This window comes from Fukomys damarensis, unplaced genomic scaffold (assembly GCF_012274545.1).
Source record: "Fukomys damarensis isolate Sample0158 unplaced genomic scaffold, DMR_v1.0_HiC HiC_scaffold_17, whole genome shotgun sequence".
NCBI lineage: Eukaryota > Metazoa > Chordata > Mammalia > Rodentia > Bathyergidae > Fukomys > Fukomys damarensis.
The window spans coordinates 57829342-57856959 of record NW_022900929.1 but is presented as its reverse complement, the minus strand read 5'-3'; the positions used below and the strand labels follow the sequence as shown (position 1 = coordinate 57856959).

General features: G+C 40.8%; 2 protein-coding genes across 2 annotated transcripts in view; both read right to left on the bottom strand.

Annotated features, from left to right (window-relative positions):
* Positions 1-2132, bottom strand: part of Psma6 (proteasome 20S subunit alpha 6) — a 31968-nt gene extending 29836 nt beyond the window's left edge. The window contains exon 1 of the mRNA XM_010633614.3: positions 1697-2132. Within this exon, the coding sequence (XP_010631916.1) occupies positions 1697-1721 (25 nt within the window). The 5' untranslated portion in view covers positions 1722-2132. The remainder of the gene's footprint in view (positions 1-1696) is intronic.
* A 4905-nt stretch (positions 2133-7037) lies between these two features.
* Prorp (protein only RNase P catalytic subunit) overlaps positions 7038-27618 on the bottom strand; it is a 101180-nt gene continuing 80599 nt past the window's right edge. Inside the window, exons 6-8 of the mRNA XM_010633608.3 lie at positions 10849-10997; positions 9705-9900; positions 7038-7559 (exon numbers count right to left, since the gene is read on the bottom strand). Of these exons, the coding sequence (XP_010631910.1) occupies positions 7428-7559; positions 9705-9900; positions 10849-10997 (477 nt within the window). The 3' untranslated portion in view covers positions 7038-7427. The remainder of the gene's footprint in view (positions 7560-9704; positions 9901-10848; positions 10998-27618) is intronic.

The window sequence follows — 27618 nt, the reverse complement described above, 5'->3', positions numbered from 1 at the left end:
TCCTCAAGTGACAGTACGGCCCATTCAAGTTTCAGAAGTACTTCCATAGCCCATTAACAGGGAAGAGAATACAAGGCTCCCAAGTAGCTGTCCTTTCAGCTTTCTCAGCCTTGAGATTGCAGAGGTTGGGAGAGCTCCTTCAGGAAAGTAATGCAAGATGAAACAAGGATCTTCAAATGAGAATGAAGTTCCAACAGTGTGATTTCATGACTTGTCCAGAAGTAGCGTTATACAGGGAGCACAATGGAAAAGACAGGCACCACAGGAAGAGAATGAAAGAATGTGCACTGCTCTCATGCATGCTTTGAGCAGCGGAGGTGGAGGAGGGGAGCAACAGAAGCCAGGCGGGAGGGGCACTAGAGGCCTTGGCTTGGAAGGGACAGCCCTGAGAACTGGTCAAGGAATTGCTGGCTGGGTTGAGGGAATGGGGCAGGTATGGGGATTGTGGTCCACCTTTAAAATCTGAAATCCTGAAACGAAAGTAGTTTTAAGTACTCTAAAAGATCCAGGTTGGCTATCTCAAGGAAGCCCTGAACTCATCAGTATAAGTTCAGAATGAGAACAAAACGTGAATGGAGTTGTAATCTGTGTGATAATATGCCCTGTTGACATTTGTAAAGCACAAACTGTTCAATACTAATTTCCAAACATAAACTTCCTTTGGCATATCTGTGAACAAAAAGGATCACACGGTTGGCTGTAAAAAAGCAAAAAAGCAAAAAGCTTTTATCTGTGTAAGGCAGCAATCCTTCTTTAAACAGTCTCTTCAGAATCAGAACATGGTCTGATCAGAGTTTATTTCTTTAGGAGCTAGAGATCAGAGAGCTTGGCTTGGAAAAGACCCATTTCATCAAGGATTTGACCACTCCTGCCAGAATGGACTAAGAGCCAAAGGTTATGACCTTTAGTTTGAGCCAATAACTATTATCAGGAACACAGCTTCCTGGAACACAAATTTTCTTCTGATCACAAGCAAGCCTTGCATAGAAGTCTGAGTGTACAGCTATGTGAATAACACTTTATGGTATACAGCAAAGCCCTATTTAAACTGACTTTTTATATGAATTTACTTACTATGGTTGCATAATAGAATACACGAGGAAGAAGTGGTAGAGACTAAATGAACAAGTAAGTTTTCATTTTTTGTCAGGTTAAAAAAAAGCATTTTGCAAGTTTACAGAGAATGATCCTTCTTTATTTATTTATTTATTTAGTGGTACCAGGGATCAAACTCAGGACCGTGCGCTTGCAAGGCAAGCACCATGCCACCTAGCTAAATCCCCAACCAAATCCTTTAAAAAATGGGTGTATATGTACAGAAAAATAGGAATATATGTATATAAAAACAATAATAATTGACTGTTCAGCTGTGGGAAGATGACAGAAAAAAAATATAACCCTTAGATTCTAGAGCAAGGTCACTGAAAAGAGGAAAAAATAAAAATAAAAAATGATTTATTTCAGCTAGGTGTGGTAGCACACACCTGTAATCCCAGTACTTGGGAGGCCCGGAGGCTGAGGCAGGAGGCTTGCTGGGAGTTCAGGACAGGCTGAGATACATAGTGACTTCAAGGTCAGCCTGACTACATAGTGAGACTCTGTCTCAAAAAACAAACAAACAAAAAAAGAGAATGATTTATTTCTAAAGAAACAGTAATACAGTTCATCTTAGGTAACAAGTCTGGGTGAGACTTACCTTTTCGGAGGCTTGCCATAGCCATCGCCAAAGGGGCCTGTTTTGTGAGGGTGAAAGCTCTATCCCATTCTCCAGCCCAGGACTCCACAGTGCTCCAGAAGAGCCAAGTGGCCAGAACTGTCAGGGAATTCCATTGTCACCCAACATGACACGGATGTTCTCATCTATGTAGTCATAGAAAGACTTTAAATATTTAGATGTGGGCTTAATTTGGTAATAACAGTCTAGCCTAGTTGAGAGTGGTAAGGCCAATTTGACCTGGCCTCTTGAAAATGAATTTCTCTAACATATTAGATATCAAAGTCCCTACTAGTGGGTCTCCCAAGTGTTTGCTTCTTAGATGTGATTTTAAGTAGCACCAGAACGATTAAGTGGGGTAAGCATTTCAATGTAGTTGAACTCCACATTAAATTTCTTGTTAGAGCTACCAAAAACCCTTCATGTTATTATTATTATTCTTACTATTAGTTTTGGTCTCACTATGCAGTTGAGACTGACCTGAGACTCACTATGTAGCCCAGGCTGGTCTTGAACTCATAGCATCCTCCTGCTTCAGCCTCCCGAGTGCTGGGATTACAGGTGTGCGCCACCATGCCCAGCTTGTTCTTTATAAGAAATTATGGTTATCTTAATAACTCAATCTTTTTGATAAGTATTCATCTGAGTGCACTCTAGTGCACTATTTTTAGCTGTTAGCTAGATAGTTGACTTCCTGTTCATCCAGTTCCCAGTTGAAAGCACACTGTGTATGTGGCAGTCTCTGGAAGTGCCTGTCAGATCAAATGTTGCTGAGAAAGAACAAACTTGAGTAGAGAGGACTTCAGGAAACCTTGAGACAGCATAGAATGGAGATGATGTGAAAAAATTAAAGACTGTTTCTCAAGATTTATTACATTTGCTTATCTGTGTTCTCTTGTTTTCTTTCTCCATGATTTTTTTGGTTGGGGGGTACCAGGGATCAAACTTGGGACCTTGTGCTTGTGAGGCTGGAGGCCAAACAACTAAGCTAAATCCCCGGCCCTCTTGTGTTTTCTTTTATCCTGCTATCTTCTCTGCCTTCCCCTCGGCAGATCTCCAAGTGGAACTCTGTTTATATGGTACAGGTTTAAACTGACCACTTGTCACTGGCTGGGACAGGGCAGGGAGAAAGTAGTTTTCTTTCCCTTCTCCCCCTTTCCCTCCCAAGTGTCAAAACTTCCTTCCTAATTCTGTCTCCTGTAGGGCTGCCAGGTGGTACTAATGCCTCCTTCCTAGTATCCCTTCTCTCCTTTCATCCTCACTCACGATAGCCAGACCTCACAAATATAAACACAGGATGCCTGCTAAATGTGACTTACAGGCCAACAGTACAGCAGCACATCCCTGCAACATCTGAAGCATACTTCTAAAAATTAATTCAAATTTTCCTGAGAGTCCTGTATTTCATCTGGAGACCTTGCTCCTTCCTTGTGGGCTCCAGGAGCTGCCTCGTCTCTTCACTGGAATTCCAAATGCTCAGGCCTGCATCCCACTATTCCATCAGGGGTGCGTTTCCATATTGTCGATCGTCCCCACGAAAACACCTTCCAATGCCTTTTAGCCTGTCAATTCTGAACTGATGAAGGACAGGCAGAGATACCAGATGTGGGCTCCATTTAGCTTCTCCCCAAATGCCCCAATGATTTAGATTTTTAAAAATTTTTTCTTAGCAAATGAAGATGCCCCATGGTGGACCAGAATTCAGGTGCTTATATATAATACACTCTTCTTTCTACCCCTGCTTTAGAATGAAACTATCAGGAGCTAGGTACAGTGGGCCTTTAGTCTCAGCTGCTCCAGAGGCTGAGGCAGAAGAATCTGTTGAGTCCAGGAGTTCAATATTAGCCTAAAAAACACAGCAAAAACTTATCTCAAAAAAGGTGAAGAAGCATGAGCTGGGCGTGGCGGTGCACGCCTGAAATCCCAGCACTCAGGAGGCTGAGCCAGGAGGATTGCTATGAGTTTAAAACCAGCCTGGGCTACACAGTGAGTTCTAGGTCAGTCTCAACTACATAGTGAGAACCTGTCTCAAAAAGAACAAAAACAAAAACAAAAAACCAAACCAAACAAAACAAAATAAAAAGGTGAAGCATGAAGCTATCCGGAAAAAAAACTAATGTGAACACTAATGATACTTTTAAAGTATCCAAGGACAGTTAAAAATAAGTGAAAGACCTGTTGGAGCTAGACCAAGGGATCAGTAATTGCATAGAAGTGCAGAGAAAAACTTCGTATAAAGAATAAGGCACCCTGCAAGTGCGAGGACCTGAGTTCGATCCCTGGTACCAAAAAACAAAAACAACAACAAAACCAAAGAATAGGGCACCCTAGCTGATGAGGTAGTCCCAGCGCAGTCCTAAGAGAATGAACTCTGGCTTTTCCCATAAGATTTTCTCTTTATTGGGTCTGAGAAGAACAAGAGGAGACAGGATAAATTCGGGAGAATGCCAGAGGGAAGGACAGAGGATTTTAAGAGTACTTTTAGGTACTTCTAAAGAATATCCCCTTTCTGAGTAAATCCCCCTCCCAGTTTCAAGCGGCAGAATCAATGCCCTTTCAAAGCCTTCCCTGTTCATGACGTGAAGAATTCTATCAATCTAGAGCACAGTTTTGTTTTTTTGGTAGTACTGAGTACTCAATCCAGTCCTTCACTTTGAGTTACATCCTCAGCCTTATTTTTACTATCATATTATTATTACTACTTTGTAGCACTGTGAATTGAATTCAGGGCATTCATATTGAGCTACCTCCCCAGCCCTTTTTTAAAATTTTGAGGCAAGTGGCTAAATTACCCATGCTGGGTCATCCTCCTGCCTTAGCCTTCCAGAGTGCTGAGATTACTGGCATGTGCCACCACCCCTGGCTTATTTTACTTATTTCTAAATTTTGAAACAGGGTCATGCTAAATTGGCCAGGCTCAAAGTAGGGATCCTCCTGCCTCAGTCTCAGTGTGGGAACTACAGGCGGGTGCTGCCACCCCTGGCTAAGTACACAACTTCTTAAAGAATTCCTTTTTCTCACTGTATTTCAGACCTTGCTTGACAGGTAGCTTTTGTTTCAGGTCAGTGAGGAGAACACAGACAGGCAGCCTAAAGTGCTCTTCTCCCTCAGGGTCACTGGCAATGTGACTTACTCAGAGCAGCCCTGCAAGGTTCCCCCATTCCTGGACAAAGGACAGATACACCTCAATTAACCATAACAGAAGTTACAGTGTAAAAGAATTCTTTAAAAATGTAATTTCTGCTGGGTGTGGGGGTGCACGCCTATAATCCCAGCACTTGGAAGGCTGAGGCAGGAGGATCCCTGAAAGTTCAAGGCCAGCATGAATTACATAGCGAGACCCTGTCAAAAAAAAATAGGAATTTTCTCTTTGTTCTCTGAGCTGGTGGGTGTCCCATGATACTTGGACCCTAAGAGGTACTTGAGTTCACTTAAATGCGTAACGGTAACATTTTTAAACCTAGAGGTGGGATGTGCTGTCCATCTGTTACTATGAACTACTCCAGTCTAAATCGCAGTGTCCACTGGGAGAAGGAATGTTTGAGTAGGAATCCAGGAGGAAGGCTCTGGCTGAAACATCTCCCTAACTAGCAGTGGGGTTCAGGGAAGGAGAATCATCTTTTTGGGTCTGTCTCTCATCTCTACAAAGTGACCACTGGACTTTATGGCCTTTGAGGTTCACCCCAGCTCTAAAATTCAGGATCTTTCCCCATCTCTAAGTGCTCCTTCTCAGGAAATTTCATGAGGCTTTGGGGTGAGCTTTTAATAAATTGTTCTTTTGCTTGCTGAAAGCAAAGTTTTCTACATATCTCAGGGTCCTTACAGGTAAATATATGCAGTCTACAGAGTTAAATATATAGTTTTTGAAATTTAGCAAATAAGCCGATTGGATGAATGAGAGCTTTCTGATTCTTGGCACCTTTCAGTGCTCTCCACTAACAAGCACTTTCCTAGAAAACTTCTTCTCATCTGGAGTGCTGGCGCTGAGTCAGTAAATGGGTAAGATGGAATAATCTCTCCTGGATATTTTTTTCTGCATTGTGTCTCTGTGAATAAAACCTTACTTGTTTCATATAAATGAAGTGATTGTTTATTTCTTGCAAATAATAATCTTTTCTATGCTATCATGGGTTTTTTTTGTTTTGTTTTTGAGACAAAGTCTTACTATGTAGTTTAGGCTGGCCCTGAACTCAGAGTGATCCTCCTGCCTCAGCCTCCCAAGTGCTGGAATTACAGGTGTGCACCCCCATGCCTGGACGCTGTCCTGGTTTTGAGGTATATCTGTGTGCATGTCACTGCACTGATTTTAAGTGTTCAGTATAATTAATTTTTTTTCCCCCCTGGGGACTGAACCTAGGAGCATGCACGTGCTATGCAAGTGCTCTATCATCAAGCTACTACATTCCCAGTCCTGTCCTGTTTTTCATTTTGAGACATGGTCTTGTTTGAACTTTCCATCCTCCTCTCAGCCTCTAAGTAGCTTGGATTATGCATTGCACCAACTCAGTGCAATGAATTTGGGTTAATGTCCACATGCAGCTTTGTTATCATTACCCAGATCATATACTGGACTCTCTACCACCCGCAGGAAGTTCTCGATGTCCCTTTCCTTGGGCAACCACTATTCTGATTTTTATCACCATACCATCTGTTTTTTTGTTTGTATTTGCAGTACTGGGGATTAAACTTTGGGCCTTGAAGATTCTAGGCAAGGGCTCTACTGCTGATCTACATCTGCAGATCTAGTTTTGCCTGTCCTTGAATTATTAAATCATACTGTAAGGGTAAGGAAGTATCATAAACGGCAGACATAAACATTTTCAGCTAAAGCTAGGGCCAGTGAGATGAGCTCACTAGCAAGGGCTACAAAAAAGAAGCAACTATTAAAATTTAGTCATGTTATTAAAACTGATTAAGCCAGGCATGGTGGCGCACGCCAGTAATCCCAGCACTCAGGAGGCTGAGGCAGGAGGATCACTGTGAGTTCGAGACCAGCCTGGGCTACACAGTGAGTTCCAGGTCAGTCTCAACTAAATAGTGAGACCCTGTCTCAAAAAACAAACAAACAAACAAAAGATTAAATAAAAAAAATTTGTATACTTCAGAAATTCCTCACAGCAAGTGATGCAATTAATACTGTTCAAAGCTGGGTGCTGCAGTACATAACTGTAGTCCCAGTTATTTGGGAAGCTGAGGCAAGAGGGTCACGTAAGCCTAAGAGCTCAGGGCCAGTCTGGGACACTCACTCTCTCTCTCTCTCTCTCTCTCTCTCTTTTGGTACTGGGAATTGAACTTGGGTCCTGTTCTTGCGAGGCAGAAGCCGGAACCACTGAGCTAAATCCCTGGCCCCAAGATTCCAACTCTTTTAAAAAAAAGTTCACAAAATGTTGATGCAATTTGAAAGAGTATTTGTAATTGGAATATAAAATGAAGCAGCAGCAGTTCGTGGCCTAGAAGGTGAAGTGTGAAGCAGCAAAACAGATACCAGAAGCACACAAGCTAAGCGGAACCGTAGGACTGCAGGAGCAAAGCTTCCTCCGCACTGACCACTTCTGGGTTAGCCTCTAACACGAGCGTCGGGGAATGCGGCCAGGGACAGTAAACTTTTGCTTCAGGGCAGAGGAAATGCCCTAAACAAGCATGGACTTCAGAGCTCTGCCAGCAGCCAAGAGAGCGGGTGAAGGCAAACTCAGCACAGGGTGAGGAGGGGTCTTCACACCTTCCGCTGGAGGCACAGCCATTTGGTTGGCACTTCATAGGAGTACCTTTCCACCAGGTCTTCATCATACGGTATGTGCCAGGAGTCTCCGGTTGTCTGCACGATCGTATCATAGCAGGGACTATGCTGTTGAATGAAAAAGAGAGCCAAACAGTGAAAGTAATAGTTAAAGGTCTCCTGTCACCTGCATGGTTTCCCTTTCTTTTCAGAAAACTTGTCAGCTTGCTTTGGAGGAATACTCCCTATCTTAGTTAACACTGGAGTTTCATTTATTTTATTTTTTTTTAATAGTACTGGAGTTTGAACCCAGGGCTTTTGGACTAGACTACACCTCCATCCCTTGTTTATTTTTTAAATTTTGTATGTTTCTGTGACAGGGTCTCAGTATGTATTTCCCAGGTACTATATAATTCAGGTAGCCTTGAATTCACTATGTAGCCCAGGCTGGCCTTCAACTTGCAGAAATCCTCTTGCCTCAGCCTCCCGAGTGCTGGGATTACAGGCGTGCATCACCATACGTGGCCAACAGTGGATTTTCAAAGAGTAGCTAACTTTGTGAAGACAGCATCAGAAGATGGGTATGAAAGGCTCCTTTTTGGGCAGGTTCATTTTCAAGGTTAAGGACCTTGAATATCCTAGGGGCATCACACTTACAAGTTATAGAATCCTCTTGTTGCCTTTATTGGCTTTATGTGTGAAAAATTTCAAGTATACTAAAGTAGAAAATTAGTAATAATGAACTCTCACGTGCCCATCACCTAGCTTCAACCTCAACTCATTTATAGCCAACCTACTCAGCCATGCCCCACCCTCCCTATCCAATATTATTTTAAGTAAATCCCGCATCTCACTTCTGAATTATTTCAGTGTGTAACTGGAAAAGATAGAAGATTTATTTTGCAAATGTAAGAGTACCATCACTATTACACATAAAAAGTAATGATTCCTGGCTGAAGGAACAGCTCAGCTGCAGAGCAAGTGAAAGGCACCAAACACAACAAAAATAATGAAACAGAAGAATTAGTTTGTGTTTTCGCAATTATTACACTTGTATACATATATTTTACAGTTCTTTTGTTTGAATAGGAATTAAAACAAGGTTATTACACATGATAGGTTGAGATATCTCTTAACTCTACTAATATAGATTGTCCTTTCCCATCCCTATTTTTCCTTTTTGTTGTTGTTTATGAGGAAACCAGCTCAGTTGTCCTGTATCATTTCCTCTGATACAGTCCTAATTTTGTGGATGGAAGTTCTTTGGTATCACTTCGATATGGTATTTCCTATAAATTTGCTTTGCATATTTTTGTTTTTAAAATCAACAAGTGAAAATTACTTATATTTACTGTGTATATGGTATCTTGAAATATGTGTATGTTGTGGAATGGCAATAATGAGCGAATAAATATTTAAGATACCTCATCATTTTATCATTTTTTGTTGAGAAAACATTTAAAAATCTATTCTCTTAGCAATATTTGAGAATACAAACTGGGAGGCTGAGGATTTAGCTCAGTGGCACCAAGCCTGCCTCTCAAGTGCAAGGTCATGAGTTCAATCTTGGTACCCAAAACAAAACAAAAGGAAAAGAATATAAGCTGGGTGCAGTGGCCCACTCCTATAATTCCAACCTTTGGGTGAAAGAGGAAGGAGGATTGCCAGTTCAAGACCAGCCTGGTCTACATAGTGAGTTCAAGGCCAGCCTGAACTATAGAGTGAAACTGTCTCTGGCTAACACTCTGCATGCTTTGAGGAACATCTCATCTTCACATCTCCTGTACATTTTCTGATCACCAGACCATATTTTACCATGGGCTAATATATTTCTCGGCAATAACTTTTTCCCTTCACTTTCACGTAAGAGGCATCCTTGTGCTACAGGCATCTAAACCAGTAAAGGAGAACTCCACTGAGACCCTACTGGAGTGGGTTATGAGTTTACTGGACTTGTGACCAACCATAGGGATGAGGAATTTGAGCTGCTGTAAATAAACAGAGAAATGAAAAACACGTATGAGAGTTTTAACGGATGACAGAATTACAGTCACAAACTGATGACACCTAAGAACTTTCAAAATGTCAATTAATCTGGGTATGGCCCATGAAAACTTCTGCTGTGACAGACGCTGTTTTTAGGAATTGGTTAATGCCAAATATCAATCTAAAACTGAGAAAAATTGAGGGTCACATTAAAAAAAACAAAAACAACACTACATTATTACTGTCTACCCGACTCTGTTAACATCACATGAAGAATGGAAGCCATACCTGAAAGGTTATGTGTGATCTTGGAGACACTCTTCTAATTGCCAGCTGGTGTCCCTGCTGCCACTTAAAGAACAGGTGTTGGGTCTTGGCATCAAGCAGACAGGCTTTATGGTCTCGCATCAGGTCATTGGTGATAAACTTGCAGTGATTCCCTGAGTTCAGTGTGGCGTACAAAAGGAACGGGTCATCCTCTGAGCTGAACCAGGCAGGAGAAAGGACACAATCACACACATGCCAGAAGACTGAAGATAGAAGACAGAAAGTTCACTGTGCTTTTGCTAATTTTCCTTCTTTTGTTGTAGGTGCCTGTGGATTCTTGACTCATATGACCTCAGAGATGATTATTATAAACTACCCAGAAGTCAGTGGCTGGTGGACACCAAGGAAAACCCCAGCAGGCGCTGAGGAGAGGGAATGCTAATTCCCTGACCCTTCCTGCCTACTCTGGCATCTCGTACTCACAGCACTAATGATCACTGCCTGGAACAACACTGCTGTTTCTCTGCTCACCTGATTAGTGCAAGTCCAGGACGCAGGGACTTAGTGTTATTCACTAAAAACAGATAAAGTGCTCATATTTGTTGAGTATTTGCTAAATGACTGACTTAGAATGTCACAGGACATACTCTGTGCATGTGTAATAAGCTCTCTGACTTATCCTTCTCCTATTTCTCCTTTATCCTGATTTAAATGTATTCTGCTGCAGAAACTATTTTTGTAATACGCTGCCTCGAATCTTTTTTTTAAAAATGAGAATGAGTCCACATATACCCTTTGTTTTTATGGTACTGGTGATTAAACCAGGGCCCTTGCACTGAGCTACATCCTAGCCCTCTACCTTGCCCCACCCTCTCAGTTTTTGTTTTGAGACAAGGTCTTGCTAAGTTTCCCAGGCTAGCCTCAAACTTGTGATCCTCCCACCTTAGCCTTCCAGAGTACTGGGATTACTGCTATGCACAAGAATACCTGGTTTATTACATGCATTTATTTATTTATTTGTACCAGGGATCGAACTCAGGACCTTGCACATGTGAAGAAGGCGGCAGAACCACTGAGCTAAATCCCTGACCCTATTACATGCATTTTTTTTTAAAGTGGCAAAAGTAGGTAATTAAACAAGTTAACAACTGGATCCAATACTTACATATTATCAGCAAAAAAACAGTGGGCTTGCTCTTGCACTTTTTCCATCTCATGCCTTCTCCACTGGGCACATTGTTTTAGCATGTGCTTCCGGCCCAGCACCAGCAGTTGTAGATTCTGCTTGGCCAGTAGAGACACAACATCCAAGAGCTAAAAAACACAAAGTCAGCACCAAAAGGTCAAAGGAAAAATCTCAGAGTGATTCTTCTAACTGGCCACATCATGGTGAAGCTCTCTTATCTGGTAAGGGGTAAGAAAAGAGTCCTTAATAAGTTTCCATCTTGAAAGATTGAAGAAATTGTTTCCCTAACACCTATCTCCTGGTCAGGTCACATTAAATCCAGGGTTGGGTTTCTAAACATAGGTAAGTTCAGTTATTGTCAAACAGAGGCCCCTCGAACCCACCAGAATAGAGATTAGGAGCCTCAAGATGGATAGGATTTTATTCCTATACATTCCCACTGTTGTTTCAACCCAAGTAGATAAACCTTTGTATATTTATATATCCTATATATTTATGTTGGATTTTCATCTACTTTTCTGTATTACTCATCTTATTATTTTTTAGAAAGGAGTAACTGTCTTTATTATCCCTAATCATTAGTTCTAAATTTTTGAAAATTAGTTCTAAATTAAGACAGATTGGACATACTGGTCCAATAAATGTGAGCTAGTATTAACTCAAGTAGAAAAGAATAAAGAGCAGTATGGCAGCCCCTAACCCAAAGCTTTACAACTGATAAAATAACATCTGTTTCCTGTGAAGCTAGGAATAATGGCTTCTTTTTTTTCCCAGTCCTGTCTATGTGTAAGAACTGTGGAGTTATTACAAAAATAACACAAAAATTTATGCTTTGAGTGAGGGAATGCCTAATATTTTTCCTACTCAACTATCAGAGCTAGAAGGAAAATACATATCCAGTACTGAAAATGGTTAATAAACATTTTTTTGCCGGGCATGGTGGCGCACACCTGTAATCCCAGCAATCAGGAGGCTGAGGCAGGAGGATCACTGTGAGTTCCAGACCAGCCTGAGCTACATAGTGAGTTCCAGGTTAGTCTCAACTACAGAGTGAGCTGAAACATATGCCCAACATTATTTTGAGTCATAATCTATTATTTTAAAAATTGAGCTAATAATGAAGAACATTTATACCAAAAAGTATGGTTCATGGATTCCGATGCCTGAAAAGGCAAAAATAATGCACCGTTTTAGAATATACTTACTCTCTCTCTCTCTTTTTTAAATAAGGGTGTCACTAAATTTCCCAGCTGGCTTTGAACTAGTCATCCTCCTGCCTCAGCCTCCCAAGTACTTGGGTGTATGCCACTGCCATGGACTCCACTTACTCCTTTTTTAAGACTATGCTAAAATTACAGGTTATTTTCAATGAGTTCAGATATAAAATGGCAACTGGACCTATTAACTAGGATACCAATTAAAAAATTTCCGTATGAATTCTCAGTTATAATAAAGACACAAAAAAATTCAAACAAAAATGCTTTTTGATATTGGTTGGCTAAGTTTCCACGCAGATAGGAAGACAAAGCTTAAAAAACAACAACTGGGTTTTGTAGCTATACAGTGGCTGAGATACACAGCCCTTACTTTAGTAATATCAAGTGAAGGTGGGGGGCTCAAGAAAAAAAAATCTTAGTTAACTACTCTGGGGCACCATCTTGTGGCTGAGAAGTCTCTATTAACAGCAGCTCTCTGAAAACAGGGAAATAAATAAAAGACATTGGAAAGACAGATGAGTGGACAGAAACCTTATGACAGTCCAGCTATAAAAAGCTCACTTCCTCTGGAATAAATTCCAAAGTGGGCTGGGTCACAGTCATATGAGGTATTATCAAAAACTATGCTGAATGCTTAAGTTTTAAAAATTTATTATAGTGAAAGATATACTTCCATTAATCTTCCTCAAAACACACCCCCCTTGCTTCAAACACACTTGTCCTGCCACTTTCTGAAGCAGTTCTGCAGGTTCTCTTTCATTAAGTTATCTTTAGTGGCTACCTCAATGTCCAGATCAATTCGAAACATTTACCTTATATGGTCATTTTGATTTTGGGGAAAAGCCAAAAGTCACATGATACCATGTGAATAAGGTAGATAAAGACACATGTAATAGTTCTACAAGCCTGCCTTTCTGCTGGATGGCACTCAGCAGCAGCACCCACTGTGTTTTTGATCATATCTCATAAAGGCAATCATGAAAAACTTCCAGAATTGCTTTAGAAAGTGGCAAGAACAGGGCTGAGAATTAGGTCAACGGTTTTGCTGCCTGTCTTAAAAGCGCAAGGTCCCACGTTTGATCCTAGGTACCAAAAAAAAAAAAGAACAATGGGATATGTGTGTTTGAAGTCAGGAAGATTTAATAGCAATGTGTTTTTTACTGTAACACATTTAAAAAAAAAATCTTTTGGGCTGGGAATTTGACTCAGTGGTGCTACTGCCTGCCTTTTGCAAGTGCAAGGTCCTGAGTTCGATCCTCGACACAAAAAAACAAACAAAACCTTTTAAACATTTACCATATACTTTCATCACACCTTGTAGATATACTCAGAATAGCAAAGAAAAAGAAAATTTACCTTAATTCTGTTAGGTCAAAACTAAAATTGGGGAGCCAGGCGTGGTGGTGCATGCTTGTAATCCCAGCACTCAGGAGGCTGAGGTAGGAGGATTATTGTGAGTTCGAGACCAGCCTGGGTTACATAGTGAGTTCCAGGTCAGTCTCAATTACATAGTGAGATGGCGGGGGATTTAGCTGCCTGTCTCAATTACATAGTGAGACCCTGTCTTAAAACACACACACACACACACACACACACACACACACACAAAACCCCAAAACTAAAACTAAAACTGGGGGATTTAGCTGCCTGTCTCAATTACATAGTGAGACCCTGTCTTAAAACACACACACACACACACACACACACACACACACACACACACACAAAACCCCAAAACTAAAACTAAAACTGGGAGACAGGTGTGGTTACAGCAGTCCTATAATCTCAGCTCTCTGGGACGTTGAGGCAGGAGGACCACAAGTTCGAGCTCATCTTAGCAACTTAGCTAGACTCCTTCTCAAAATAAATAAATAAGTAAAAAAAGGGCTGGGGGTGTAGCTTAGTGTGAAGGCCCTGGGTTCAATCCTGAAAACTATAAAAAACCCCAATTAAACCAAAACAAAGCAATTTAAAACAACAGAACAATACAAAATACAACTGGACATTATATAAATTAAGCATAAAAAGACTTTGAAAGCCAGGTTAAAAAAAGGAAAACTGGCTAGGGACTTCAGGACACTGAGTGAGACAACCCCTCCATCCCACATATATTCCAGACTTGGAGCCAAAAAGGCAGTTAAACCCAGGTTGTCAAGGCCGGGGATTTAGCTCACTGGCACCATGCCTGCCTTGCAAGTGCAAAGTCCTTGAGTTTGATCCCCGGTACTGCTGAAACAAACAAACAAAACAAATAAGTCCAAGTACAAATGGAAAAAAAAAAAGCTAAAAACAAAACCATGCCAAAGTCCTGTTCCCTGTAGCCAAAGAACAAGGAAAGAGGCAGTCTAGTCAGACAGGAAACTTGGTGAAATGTAGTATCAGTACACAGTGATGCATATCTACAGATATTACTAAAATGCTATACAAAAAGATGTGCTCAAAGATATTACAGAGCAAAAGGAAAATGTCCCAGTAAGGAGGAACAGAAATGGATTTTAAAAATATACACTGGAAGAAAGCCTCTTTAACAAATGGGAAAACTGGCTGTCCACATACAGAACACTGAGTTGAGGCCTATATCTCTTACCACGTACTAAACTAAAATCAAAATGGATGGAAGATCTAAATGTTAAAACAGAAATACTTAATCTGCTAGAAGACTGAACAGGTAAAACTACTGAAGACACATAGGCATAGACAATGACTTTCCGAACAGGACTACAATGAGACAAGAAATAGCATTATGAATCAAATCAACAAATGGGGCCGGGGATTTAGCTTGGTGGTGTTGCTGCCTGCCTCTCAAGTGCAAGGTCCTGAGTTCGATCCCCAGTACCAAAAAAAAAAAAAAGAATCAACAAATAGAATCATATCAAATTATAAAGCATCTGTATAGCAAAGGAAACAAAGAACAGAGTGAAGACAACCTACAGAATGGAAAAAAATTTGCTATCTATACCTTGGACAAATGACTAATTATCTAGAATATATAAAGAACTGAAAAAAAAAAAAAAAAGCTAGATGTGCCAAAAAAACCAATCAAAAAATAGACAACTGAAACAAACAGACACGTCTCAAAAGTCCAAATGGCAAATAAATACATGAAAAAATGATCAACACCTCTGGCCATTACAGAAGTGCAAATTAAAACAATACTGAGATTCTACCTTATTCCAGAAAGAATGGCCATCATCAAGAAATCAAATAATAACAAATTCCAACAAGGCTCTAGGAAAAAAGGAATCCTTCCATATTGTTGGTGGGAATGTAAAATAGTACAACCACTATGGAAATCAGTACGGAGATTCCTCAAAAAACTAAAATTCGAAATTACATTTGGCTTAGCCACTCCCCTTCTAGGTATCCTCTTAAAAGATTAGACATTGTATTACAGAGAAACATGCATATCCACATATATAAAGCACAATTCACAACAGTTAAAACTTGGAAGCAGTTTACAGGTCCATCAACCGATGAATGGATAAACAAAGTGTGACATCTGTACATAATGGAGTACTACTCCGCCATAAAGGAGGATACATTTGAGTCATCTGTAGATGCATCTTGAGACTATAATGTTATGTGAAATAAATCGGACACACAAACCTAAATACAGCATGATTTCTCTTCTATGAGAAACCCTAAACATAAATAAAGAGCAAAGTAAAAGATAATAGGAAATAGGGGCATAGATCTTTTGCAAAAGGGAAGGAGACCAAGAGATAGAGGGAGTACAGAGGGAGGGGCAAGGAAGAGGGTGAAAAAATAATTAAACTGTGATATGCACATGTACTCCCCAAGAAGAATATGATCATTATGTACTGCAAATATGTACATATAAAAGCAAATCTGAGTAGCCCATAGAAAGGCAGGAAAAATAAAACAAAGAGGAAAAAAGCCCAATGACTATAATGGCAGGAATAAGCCCTAAAATATATTATTAATAATATGAGGTTTAAAGGTATAAAAGGTCTAGAGATAACTATTAAAAGTTAATAGATACATGTTTACAAATGTGACTCAATTATATGCTAGCTAAAAGAAATTCATTTCTGATTTGGGGTTTTTGTTTTCTATATTTCCTACTATCTCACCATTCAAGATATTGTCTAAAGGATGTCTCTAAAAATCAGATTAAGAACAAGTTTCAGATTCATATTTGGTTCAAACACTTACTGATCTATCTTCTACCTTAATTTGGTTTGTATCCTATGGAAAGAGGTAAGAGAATATATATTTTTTTAACTCATAAGTCACACACTCACCTTTAGTATAAAGCTGCTGAAAAGTAAGTTTTTTAGTTTAGGGTAAAAATATAATTCGTTTTTTTTTTAAAAAAAACAGGGTCTCCCTATGTAGTTGAGACTGATCTGGAACTCACTGTGTAGCCCAGGCTGGTCTCAAACTCAATGCGATCCTCCTGCCTCAGCCTCCTGAGTGCTGGGATTACAGGCGTGCACCACCACGCCCACCTGTTAAAAATATAATTGGAAGGGTTGCATGTGTCAGAAATAACTCTGTAGAGTTGCTCAGGAAGTAGAAAAGCTGCTTGGGAGGTGGGAGAAGCCCCAGAGAAAGATCTTCCTGAGTAATCTCAAATAGCAAATATAACTTCCTTTCTCCATTCTTAGAACTTTTAACCTCCCCCTCTGCAAACTCTGGTACTTCCTGGGTTGTGTGGACTGTAGGTCTTCCAAAACTACAGTCTTTGGGATTTGATGTCTACAGAAATAAGAAATCTATGCCAGTTCTTCAGCAAGATAAGTATAATCCATATACTTCTCATATATAAATACTCGCTATGAGATAACTTCAGGAAAGAATTTAAGAACAGTTTCAGAAACAACCCAAGTGTACATGTGGTCTACCCATAAAAGAGATTTTTCTTTTTGAGACAGGGTCTCGCTATGTAGCACAGGCTGGCTCAAATTTGCAGTGATTCTCCTGCCTCAGCCTTGCTAGAGCTGGGATTACAGGTGTGTGCCACCACACCCAGCCTATAAGAGATTATTATTCAGCCTCAACAAGGGATGAACCTTGAAGACATTTCACTAAATAAGCCAGCCACTAATAGAAATATACTGAATGATTCTGATTTTATGAGGTATTCAGGAGTCAAATTCAGAAACAGGGTAGAACAGTGGCTGTCAGAGGCTGAGGAAGGGAGCGTGAGGAGTCATTCTGCAGGAGAGCACCTGGGACGACAAGAAAGTTCTGGAAATGGATGATGACACTGGTTAATAAAAATGTGAAGAATCCAATGCCACTAAATTAAATAGTTAAACTAGTGAATTTTGTTAGGTATATTTTACTTTGATAAATTTTATCAAAGAAAATTCATTTTTAAAAAATTTTTATTTTTATTTTTTGTTTTTTTGAGACAGGATCTCACTATGTAGTTGAGACTGATCTGGAACTCACTATGTAGTCCAGGCTGGTCTCAAACTCATAGTGATCCTCCTGCCTCAGCCTCCCAAGTGCTGGGATTACAGGTGTGAGCCACCATGCCTGGTCTTATCAAAGAAAATTTAAAACAAAAGTGAGCAGAGTAGCATAATGAACTTCTATATATTAATCATTCAGCTTTAATCATAATCAGCTCATGACCAATTCATTTCATCTGAATCCCTTTCCACTTTTCCTCCTCTCCGATTATTTTGAAACAAATCTCAGACATCCTACAATTTCATCTGTAAATATGTCAGGACATCCAAAACATAAGGGCTCTTTGGTTGGTGGGGGGGAAGCACATATCATTATCAAAGAGTATCTTATCTAAACAAAATCACTATCTAAAAGAATTAACACTAACTCCTTAATGTTCAATACCCAGTGTTCATATCTCTGAATCATAACTTTTTAAAACTTAGGACCGGAAGAAAAGCTCCATAATTGCAATTGTTTGAAATCTCTTAAGACTTTCTATAAACTCTTCCGTTTTTTTCCCCCACAGTTAAAGAGATGCGGCTTACAGAATTTCCTGCAGTTAGGTTTTGCTGATTGCACCCTCCTGCTACCATGTAACAGAGCCTGCAGTCTTCTGGTCTCCTGTAAATTGGTAGCTAGAGCTAGAGATTGGATCAGATTCAACTTTTATTTATTTAGTTTTTTGAGGCAAGGTCTCACTGTGTAATTCAGGCTGGCTTTAAACTCACTAGGTAGCCCAGGCTGGCCTTGAACTTGTGGTGATAATCCTGCCTCAGCCTTCCAAGTGCTGGGATTACAAGCATGTGCCACCACATCTGGCTTTTGAGATGTTTCTCTTTTTTTTGCATCCATGTATATATGTATGCATTTGTGTGTATGTGCATATTTTAAAATCATGATCTTGATAAAGTTTAAAAAGGTCAGTTCATTTATCAACTCTAGTGAGAACATTCTCTGTAAGTCACTAAGCAAGACAGCTGGGGGTCCAGATCTAAAGGCAGGGTTATTCCCAACAGCAAGGAGCGTGCAGTCAGATGAGTGCGCTGCACTACGTGCTAAGATGGAGAACGAGGAAGGGCACATCACTCAGCCTGTGAGCGAGGAAGGGGGTCAGGGAAGTCTCCATACAGCAAGTGATAGCTTGGGTTTTCAGATGAATTATCCAGACCTCCCAGAAATGGGAGTTTCCCAGGGCAAGGAGCAACATGCTGAAGGTGGGGGCTCTTCACTAGCATGCTGAGTCTGAGGAACTACAAGGTGGCAATTGTGGCTCAGGCAGAGGTCAGATCACAAGGGCCTGTGTGAGGCCTGTGGTAAGGTTTCCTGCCTGAAGGCAATGGAAGAAAAGCATTTAGAACTGTAGAGTAACATGTCTACTGTTTTAGAGATCAAAATATGGATTGCAAGAAGGCTACACAAGAATGGGGAGAGCAATGTGGAACCTTCTGTACTAATCCTGTTAAAGGTACTGAGAAAATTGGCAGTGGAGAGAAGAGAGGGGCCTGAGAACTCGTGAGGCAGAGTTGAGGAGACTTAGTCATTGAGTGCGTGTGGGAACTAAGGAGAGGGTAAAGCAGACTTGCACTGCCGGATAGATGGTAGTGCCGAGATGGGTGCATGAGAAGATCTCCTGATAGCCTCGTGAAGGAGAGCCCAGCAGGCAGCCAATAATATGGCTCTGCCACTCAGGAGAGGGCTCTGGTCTGCAGCTCAAAACTTGGGAGTCAACAGGGAACACATGATTGCAGGAGCCATTAGAAAGTAGAGGATGCAGCCTGAGCAATATTACTATTTAAGGGTAGGGTGAAACTGGGTGTGGTGGCTCACACCTGTAATCCCAGCTATTTAGGAAGCTGAGTCAGGAAGATAGCAAGTTTGGGGCCAGCCTAGGCAATGGGAAAACATGGTCTCAAAATAAAAATAAAAAGGTCTGGGGATGTAGCTCAGTGGTAGGCCCTATGTTCAATGCCCAGTACTGGGGGTGCGGGGATAGGGTAATAAGGAGGCTGAGTAACTACCAAAACGATGGAAAACCAGAGAAAGACTATTAAGCACATTTCAAGAAGTAGGGAAAAGGCTGGATGTAGCTCAGTAGTAGAGTGTTTGCCTCACATGCATGAGGCCCTGGGTTCCATTTCTTCTACTGCAAAAAAATAATAATGAATAAAATTAAGAAAAAAAAAATGGAGGAAAAGACTATCAGTGCTACAGAAGCACTACATAAGATAAAGAACAAAATGTGGCCTACAACCAACCCAGTGGCAACATTTTTATGACCCCCAGGGTGCAGGACTGAGGTTTCTGTTGGTTTTCTAATCTTATAGAAGGTTGCAGTTGGCTTTGTACAAAGAATTTTTCCTGCAAGCACAGCTCTATCTTTGCAAAGTTAGACCCCTCTTCTCAGACACTGAGTGGTATGGCCTTTTCAAATTAACTTCCCAGAAGCTTCACTCTGAAGGGAGAAGGTTTTTGTTAGTCTTCTTTTTGTAGTTGTTGTTTGGCAATTCTGGGGATTGAACCAGTTCTGGGCGTTGCTAGGCAAGTACTGTACCACTTGAGCTATACGCTCAGGAGCAGGTTTCTAACTTTTTTCTTTAAGATGGAAGAAAGTTGAGAACACTCATATTTAAATCAGAAAAAGCCAGCAGCATTTCTAGTCAGGGCTGAAGACATAAGCACAGCAGAGATAATGGTTGGAACAAAGTTCCTGGGAAAGCAGGAGACAGAATCTAGAGAAGTGGTGGGAAAGCACCTTTTGCACTGAGAATGGAAAAAGGATGAGGATGGGTTTGAATGGAGAAAGGTTTGACTGTATGGTGTGTGTGCTGTATGTAGAGATATGAAGTCATTCCTCCTCGTATCTTCTATTTTCTGTGTGCAGCAGGAGGGATGGGAAAGCGGTGGAGTGGGAGGCGCAAGGGAAACGGTGCAGATGCAATGTAGCAGGTGTGAGGCCTGGGCATGGGGGCCTCTACAGGACTGCAAACAAGCGCAGAGAGCCAGACAACACAAAGCCCAGGCATGGTCAGCGGCCGGCAATGCCTAGAGGCAGCAGCACTCAGCGCACTGCCTCTCCAAGAGAGACGGCAACCGGAAGATAGGGTACTGGGTCCTACTTATTTCACACTAATGTTCAGGGAAAAGGCATTTCAGGTGGAATTATAATTGAAACATCAGTCATCTATTATTACTCTTCCTATCCATTTTTGATAATTGAATATATGACTCCAAATTTGTTTCTTATTTAATGGTTTTGGGGGAGAATGGGTCTCACTAAGTTGCCAAGGCTAGCTTTGAACTTGTGATCCTCCTGCCTCAGCCTCTCAAGTACTGTGCATTAATGGAATGGAGCTACCATTCTGGGCTAATTCCACAATTGTATCAATATAGGATCTGTATTTAGAATTCTGGTTTGAGTTTGAAATTCCAAATTCCCATTTTATTTATTTGCTAAGATATCTCTCTCTCTCCTCCCCTCTTTTTAAAGATCTTTTTTTTTTTTTAGTTTTAATTGAGTTTATTGGTACATTTTGGGTACACAGTACAGTTACATTCATCACTGGGATCTTGTGCCTTTACGTGACAGGTCTTGGTTCTCATTTTTTCCCCTTGTCCCTGCCCTCCCTTCACCCCCTCCTCCTCTCCCTGTTTACAAACACTTTATTTCCATTTTTTCATTTTCTAATTTTTTTCTTTTCCCTTATTCCCTTTCCCATACCATTCCCACTTTCCTTACACATTTAGCCCCTTTCTTCCTATTTCACACTGTTAATTATCCCATTTGGATCTTATGTACTATTATAGTTTTTCACACCGGAGAAACTATTTGGTATTTACACATGTGTGGCTTATTTATTTATTTCACTTAAGGAGTATATATTCTCAATATGTATCCGTTTTCCTACGAATGAATCTAATTTCTTATTCTCTATGGCTGAGTAGTATTTCATTTTATAGAAAAACCACATCTTCTTTATCCAGTTTCCAAGTTTTAGCTATTACAAACTGTGCCACTATAAACATAGGTGCACATATATCACTGTGATATGATTCTTTTAATTCTTTTGGAAAGATACCCAGCAGAGGGATGGCTGGGTCAAATGGAACCTCTAGCCCCAGCTCTTTGAGGTAGCATGGGAACTAGCAGAGAATCAACAACTGGGATCTCATCTTATTAAAAAGCTTCTGCACTGCAAAAGAAACCATCAGCAGAACTAAGAGACAGCCCACAAGGTGGGAAAATTTAACCAGCTGCTCCTCAAAGGGCTCTTATCTAGAATATATAAAGAACTAAAAAAAAAAAAAAATCAGCCCTCCCAAATACAAAGACCCAATTAAAAAATGGGCATCTGAAATGAACAGACATTTCTCAGACAAAGAAGTCAAAGCAGCAAGTAAATATATGAAAACATGTTCCACATCACTGGTCATTTGAGAGATGCAGATGAAAACAACACTGAGATTCCACCTCACCCCACAAAGAATGGCTGCTATCAAGAAATTAAACAACAACAAATGTTGGCGGGGTTGTGAGGAGAAAGGAACCCTTCTCCATTGTTGGTGGGAGTGCAGACTGGTGCAACCACTACGGAAATCAACATGGAGATACCTCTTTTATTTATAAAATGTGAATGGTATTTTTGGCCTTTGTTTGTGCCTCTCTGACCTCCTCCATTATCCTTAATACTGCTAAAAGACAGGAAATACTTCTCCACTTTTTATGTGATGGCTTCACCAAAGACAACCCCATGACAATGTGGGGCTTAAGCTAGGATTGATGGCACTGGGTGAGGTTTCCCTATTTGAGTCTGGCTAGATTTCAGGCTTTGATGAGGTTAAGTCAAAGGCAGATAAGAGAAACCAAGAAAAGCACATATTCTTCCAAGTGCAGTTATTAATTTTGACATTTATTTCTCACAACCTAAAAAGACATGAAGCATCATCAGGGACAAGGACAATGGAAGAACTCTATTGAGGCAATGTTCCAAGACTGGAAAAACCATACACAAAAATGTTAGTAATTGATGCACTATCCTGTCCACAACACTTACAGTGCACAAAAAACAAGGGAAGTCAAAAGTTACACTAGTACAATGGAGATTTCTACTGATTTCTAGGATGCTACTATTTCTGCAGGTTGGTTAATATCCAGTTTTATTCCCTTCTTTGCTTTGATGCACTCATTTTTCTTTTGAGCTAAGTTTTGGGAAGAGAATTCCTATCCTAGATATAATAACTCTATATTTCTCAAGCGCTACATTTGCTATATTTGACATTTTTCTGGCTACTCTGAAACCACCAAGGAGGAGAGTACAGGAAATCCACCACAGTTGTGGCTTAAGGCTTCTGGTCTCAGATATTCATATCATGTTTTCATCTGCCTGCTGCTCATTCTATCTTTGACAGATGTTGCCATATGTACCGAGAGAAAGATATTGCTTTTTTTGTTTGTACCAGGGATAGAACTCAGAACCTTGTGCTTGCCAGGCAGGCACTGTGCCACTGAGCTACATCCCCAGCCCAATACTGCAATTTTTTTTTCTTTTTTTTTTTTTGAGACAGGGTCTCACTATGTAGTGGAGATTGATCTGGAACTCACTATGTAGCCCAGGCTGGTCTCAAACTCACAGCAATCCCCCCTGCCTCAGCCTCCCGAGTGCTGAGATTACAGGCATGCACCACTATGCCTGGCCAATACTGCTATTTTTTAAATGGATGTAATAACACTGTTTTGCTGAAACTGTTCAAGAACTGTATACCAGGCATAGATTAGCACTCGATGAATATGAAGAGATACAGAACGTGAGAAAGGAAGTATTTTGGTAAAGAAGCAGAGGTTGGGGCGAAGAGGGAGAGGAATGCCTTCACTGGGTATGTGCAAGCACTGTGAGCTTTGTTAAGTCTGATGGAGTTGTCCCAGGGGCATGGGCTGAGTCTGAGCAGGCGTCCACCTCCATCTCTTTGTGCACAGAAGATTTAAAACTACTTGATGACTAACTCACTCCATAAAGCTCTTTGAATATCTTGGGAGCACGTATATAAACAGAATACTATTACTTCATTATGATATCATAAATGATGCCAGTGGTTTACGTTAGAACCACTGTGTCCTATATCCTGCTTTCGTCAGGCTTTGGTATTTTAGGGAGATTTCAATGATCTCATCTGGTCCTTAGTAATGAAACAATCCTACTGAGGAAGAGAAGTGCCCTTCCTGCCTTGGGAATATCCTGTCAAGTGTGGGCTGCTTCCTGCACACCACAGTCTGCTCCAGTGCCATCAGCACCCACACAGTTCTCCAGGCTTTTAGCAAACGACTAAATTGCTGGCCTGCTTGGACTTCCCCAGTGAGCTGAGACAGCTGTCTAGAAGGCAGAAGATTTGGCCCCTGATTCATAGCGTGACTTTTCTCCACATTTCTGTGCATTGCTTGGTCTTTTTAGTTTCTCTGGGTTTCATTTATCCTGTGAGACAGGAAAGGATAGGTATTTTGAATGCTGAAAATGAATTCCAGGAAGATTAGATTAATTTATTTGGGTATATTTAAATTTCTACCCTCAAAAGTTTTATTAAAAATTTCCTCCTGGGTTCTAGATTCAGTCCAAGTATATAGAGTAATTTTTTCAGGGAGAGAATGGGATAAAATAAAATTTATTTTTAAAAAAATGAATAATTTTCTCACTCTGAGAAAGAACATGAACACTTTCACAGTTCCAGGACATGATTAGGAGAGGAAGAAGGTGATGAACTGGGATTCTGGAGGCTTGAACATTTGTGTAGCTTCCCCAGCTGCCCCAATTCATACAGCTGCATCTGACTAGAAAGCCTCACAAAATTGTACACTGTTGTTATTGACTTTGTTTTCTGGAACAAGACGTGATAAACAATGTCTAAGGTGTACAGAAGACTATATAAAAAGACAGTTTGGACATCTCCAGTTAATGTTCTAAGCCATTTACATAGATCTGCAAGTGGAATGGCTTATATAACAAATGAAACACTATACACAAGAGACTTTTCCATTTGACATCTATAATTTAACAATAAAGTAATTAGGAGTGCAAGATTTAACCAGGGATGGTAATGCTTATAATCCCCCGTATCACAAGTTCAAGCTCAGCTTAAGCAACTTAAGTGACTTAGTGAGAACTTGTCTCAAAAATAAAGAAAATAAATAAGAACTTGGAAGGTAGCTTAGTGCAAAGGCCTTGAGTGCAATTCTCAGTAGAGCAAAACAAACATAAAAATAAAAAATAAATAGAACAAGCTTTGGTGTCAAACTGCCTGGGTTCAAATTTTGGTTCTATTATGTACAAACTTTGTAACTCTGGGCAAGTTATATTTCCTCTCTGTGCCTCTGTTTCATAGTTGGTAAAATGGATATAATAATTGGGATATTAAGAGGATAATGGATGTAGATTCAAAACACATGGACAAGCACTCAATAAATGTTAGGTATTACCAAACAATACAGGCTGGATTAATTAATTTTCCAACCTCCATTGAATCCTCCTCTTTCCAGAAAAAGAAAAAAGAAAGAATAAGAGAGAAAAAGTTTCTTGTAGCACTATCACAGGTTTGGGTGAATTTGTGTTAATATCTCTCAACACTTGGTAAGAGAACATAAACTTTCAGGTTAAGACGGTAAACTGAGAAGGCATGGCCTGTCTGCAGGAGAATAGCCTGGAGGACGAGGTCTCTTAGAGCCCGGGAGTCCTGGAGCTCTGCGGAGAAGGGCAGGATGCGAAGCCAAGGGCGACCTCCCTGGCTAAAGCTGGGCAGGATGACAGGAAGAAATTCCCCGAGCAGGGAGCAGCAGAAGGAGCAGGGGACTGCGTGAGAGGCCTGGGAGCTCCTGGCCCTAAGAATGAAGACAAGGAGGTCAGTGGTAAACTGCAGGATGTGAAGCCAGGGTTGACCTCCCTGGTTGTGTGTGCCAGGAGAGGTGCAGGAGGAAGACAGTGAGACGGACCTGGAGAAGCTCCCTGAGCAGGAGCAGCAGCAGGAGAAGGGCACTGCCCCAACGAGGAGGAGGAGCAGCAGGAGGGCAGAGGCAGCAGCTGGAGGGGCCCCACCTCTTGTGCGATGTGTTCTGAAGGTTGCAGCTGCAGCAGGTGGAGCGCATTTTCCAGCGCACTCAACACCCAGATGTGTTTGCAAGAAAGGAGTTTTCCATACCCTTGTGTTTCACTGAAGCCACAGTGAAGCCTAGGGACATTGAAAACGATTCACCGTGAAAGCTTCTCTAGAACCTGCTTCAGGACATCCTCGCTGTTCTACATAGTTTTGGGCTGCTGTGTTTTCGCTGCCTTTAGCAAGTCTGTGAAGAAAGTTTTGAATTTGGGGGTGTTAGAGAGCAGAGATGGGACAAGGGAACCCAAGCATGTGGAAATTTGTCATCACCAAGAGGAATATGTCTCACCAACGGAAAACAAATTAAAGGACCAAACTGCTACTCTGATTCCTTTGAGCAAAGTAGAAAAGTAAAGTAGAAAGCTCAAAAAAAAAAAAAGAAAAAAAAAAAAGAAGGCAAACTGAACACACACACGTAATCTCAATCCCATTTGAAATTACATGAAAAAGTATCATACAGACTTTCTAAAATGGCAAATCCAAAGTCCTAGGAGAAAACAGCAACACAATTTTGGAAGATGGAGAACAAATGGACAAGTGGTAACTGATCGTGCAGATCCAACAAAGTCAAATCTAAAGAGAGGAGGCTAAGAATGAGCACAATTCTCAAAAGACTCCAGAAAGGGAAGCAAAAGAGTGAGGCTGAATGGAGACATGTGGCTTAATCAGGTAAAAACTGAAGAATTCAGTTCTTAGACTATACACCCCAATCTCCTCAAATCCATACTGCTTCTGCTGGGATGGGGATGGAAGTGTGAGGGTTCATTATTCAAAAGGAGAGAGAACAGGAATCACAGAGGTAAAGGAGTCATCAGCAAAATAACTACAACCATCTCACTAAACAGAAGGTTTCTGGACTGAAATAGTCCATTGTATGCCAACCCAATGGACGCAGACAGACTGTACCAAACCACAACATTGTGAAATCTTAGAACACCAGAAACAGAAGATTCTGAAAACTTCCAGAGGAAATAAAGCAGATCACATACAAAAGGTCAAATCAGAATATCTTCAAGAATATCACCGGAAGTATGAACACTGTCTGCATGCACACACTGTATGTATGTAAAATTCTGAAAGTATTATTTCTAACCTAGAGATCTCTTTTCAGCCACAAAATCATGTGTCATCAAGACATTTTCGACATACAAGTACTAAAAAATTCTATCTCCCATGCACCCTTCCTTAAGAATTCCTGGAGTAGCCAGGCGTGGTGGCTCACGCCTGTAATCCCAGCACTCGGGAGGCTGAGGCAGGAGGATCACTGTGAGTTCGAGACTGGCCTGGGCTACATAGTGATTCCAAGTCAGTTTCAACTACATAGTGAGACCCTGTCTCAAAAAAACAAACAAACAAAAAAACCAAACAAAACAAAATAATTACTGGAGAATTTTCCACTAGAGAGACTAACCCAAGAAAGAGAGACAGGAGAGCCAGTGTAAGAGAGAAACAATGGGGATCTGCAGCAGGATGACGAAGGGTGATCCCAGGATGAAGGCTGTGTCAGAGATAGAAGGCAATGAGTTCAGATTGAAAAAGAGACTCAAGAGACAGCCACACACTAGGGACTGTCATTGTTGAGATCCATGTGCTGCCATGCCATCATTTCAACCTGAGAGTCCAATGCCTGAGTGCTTGTACACGGCTCATCTTAATAGCCTGGAGTTCCCACCATCTTCAGTATGCTATGCTACCTGGATCACCAAAGACACATTTTATTTAAAATGCAAGATAGTTGTGTTTTGATATACTCCTGAAAGCTGGAGGAAAGCCACAGTGAGTTTAGAGGCAGAAAGTAAAGCATATTCTTTTTTTACCATATTTCTGGTAGATGTCATGTACACAGTGCAAAAATAGTTTTGCCAGGCGCCCTGTCTGTGGTATGCTCTGTTTCTTAAGACTCATGTGTAAGCGTGAACTCTGACTCCCCTAGGAGGGGTTCCCAGAGACATAGCAGGACGTTCTCCAGGGG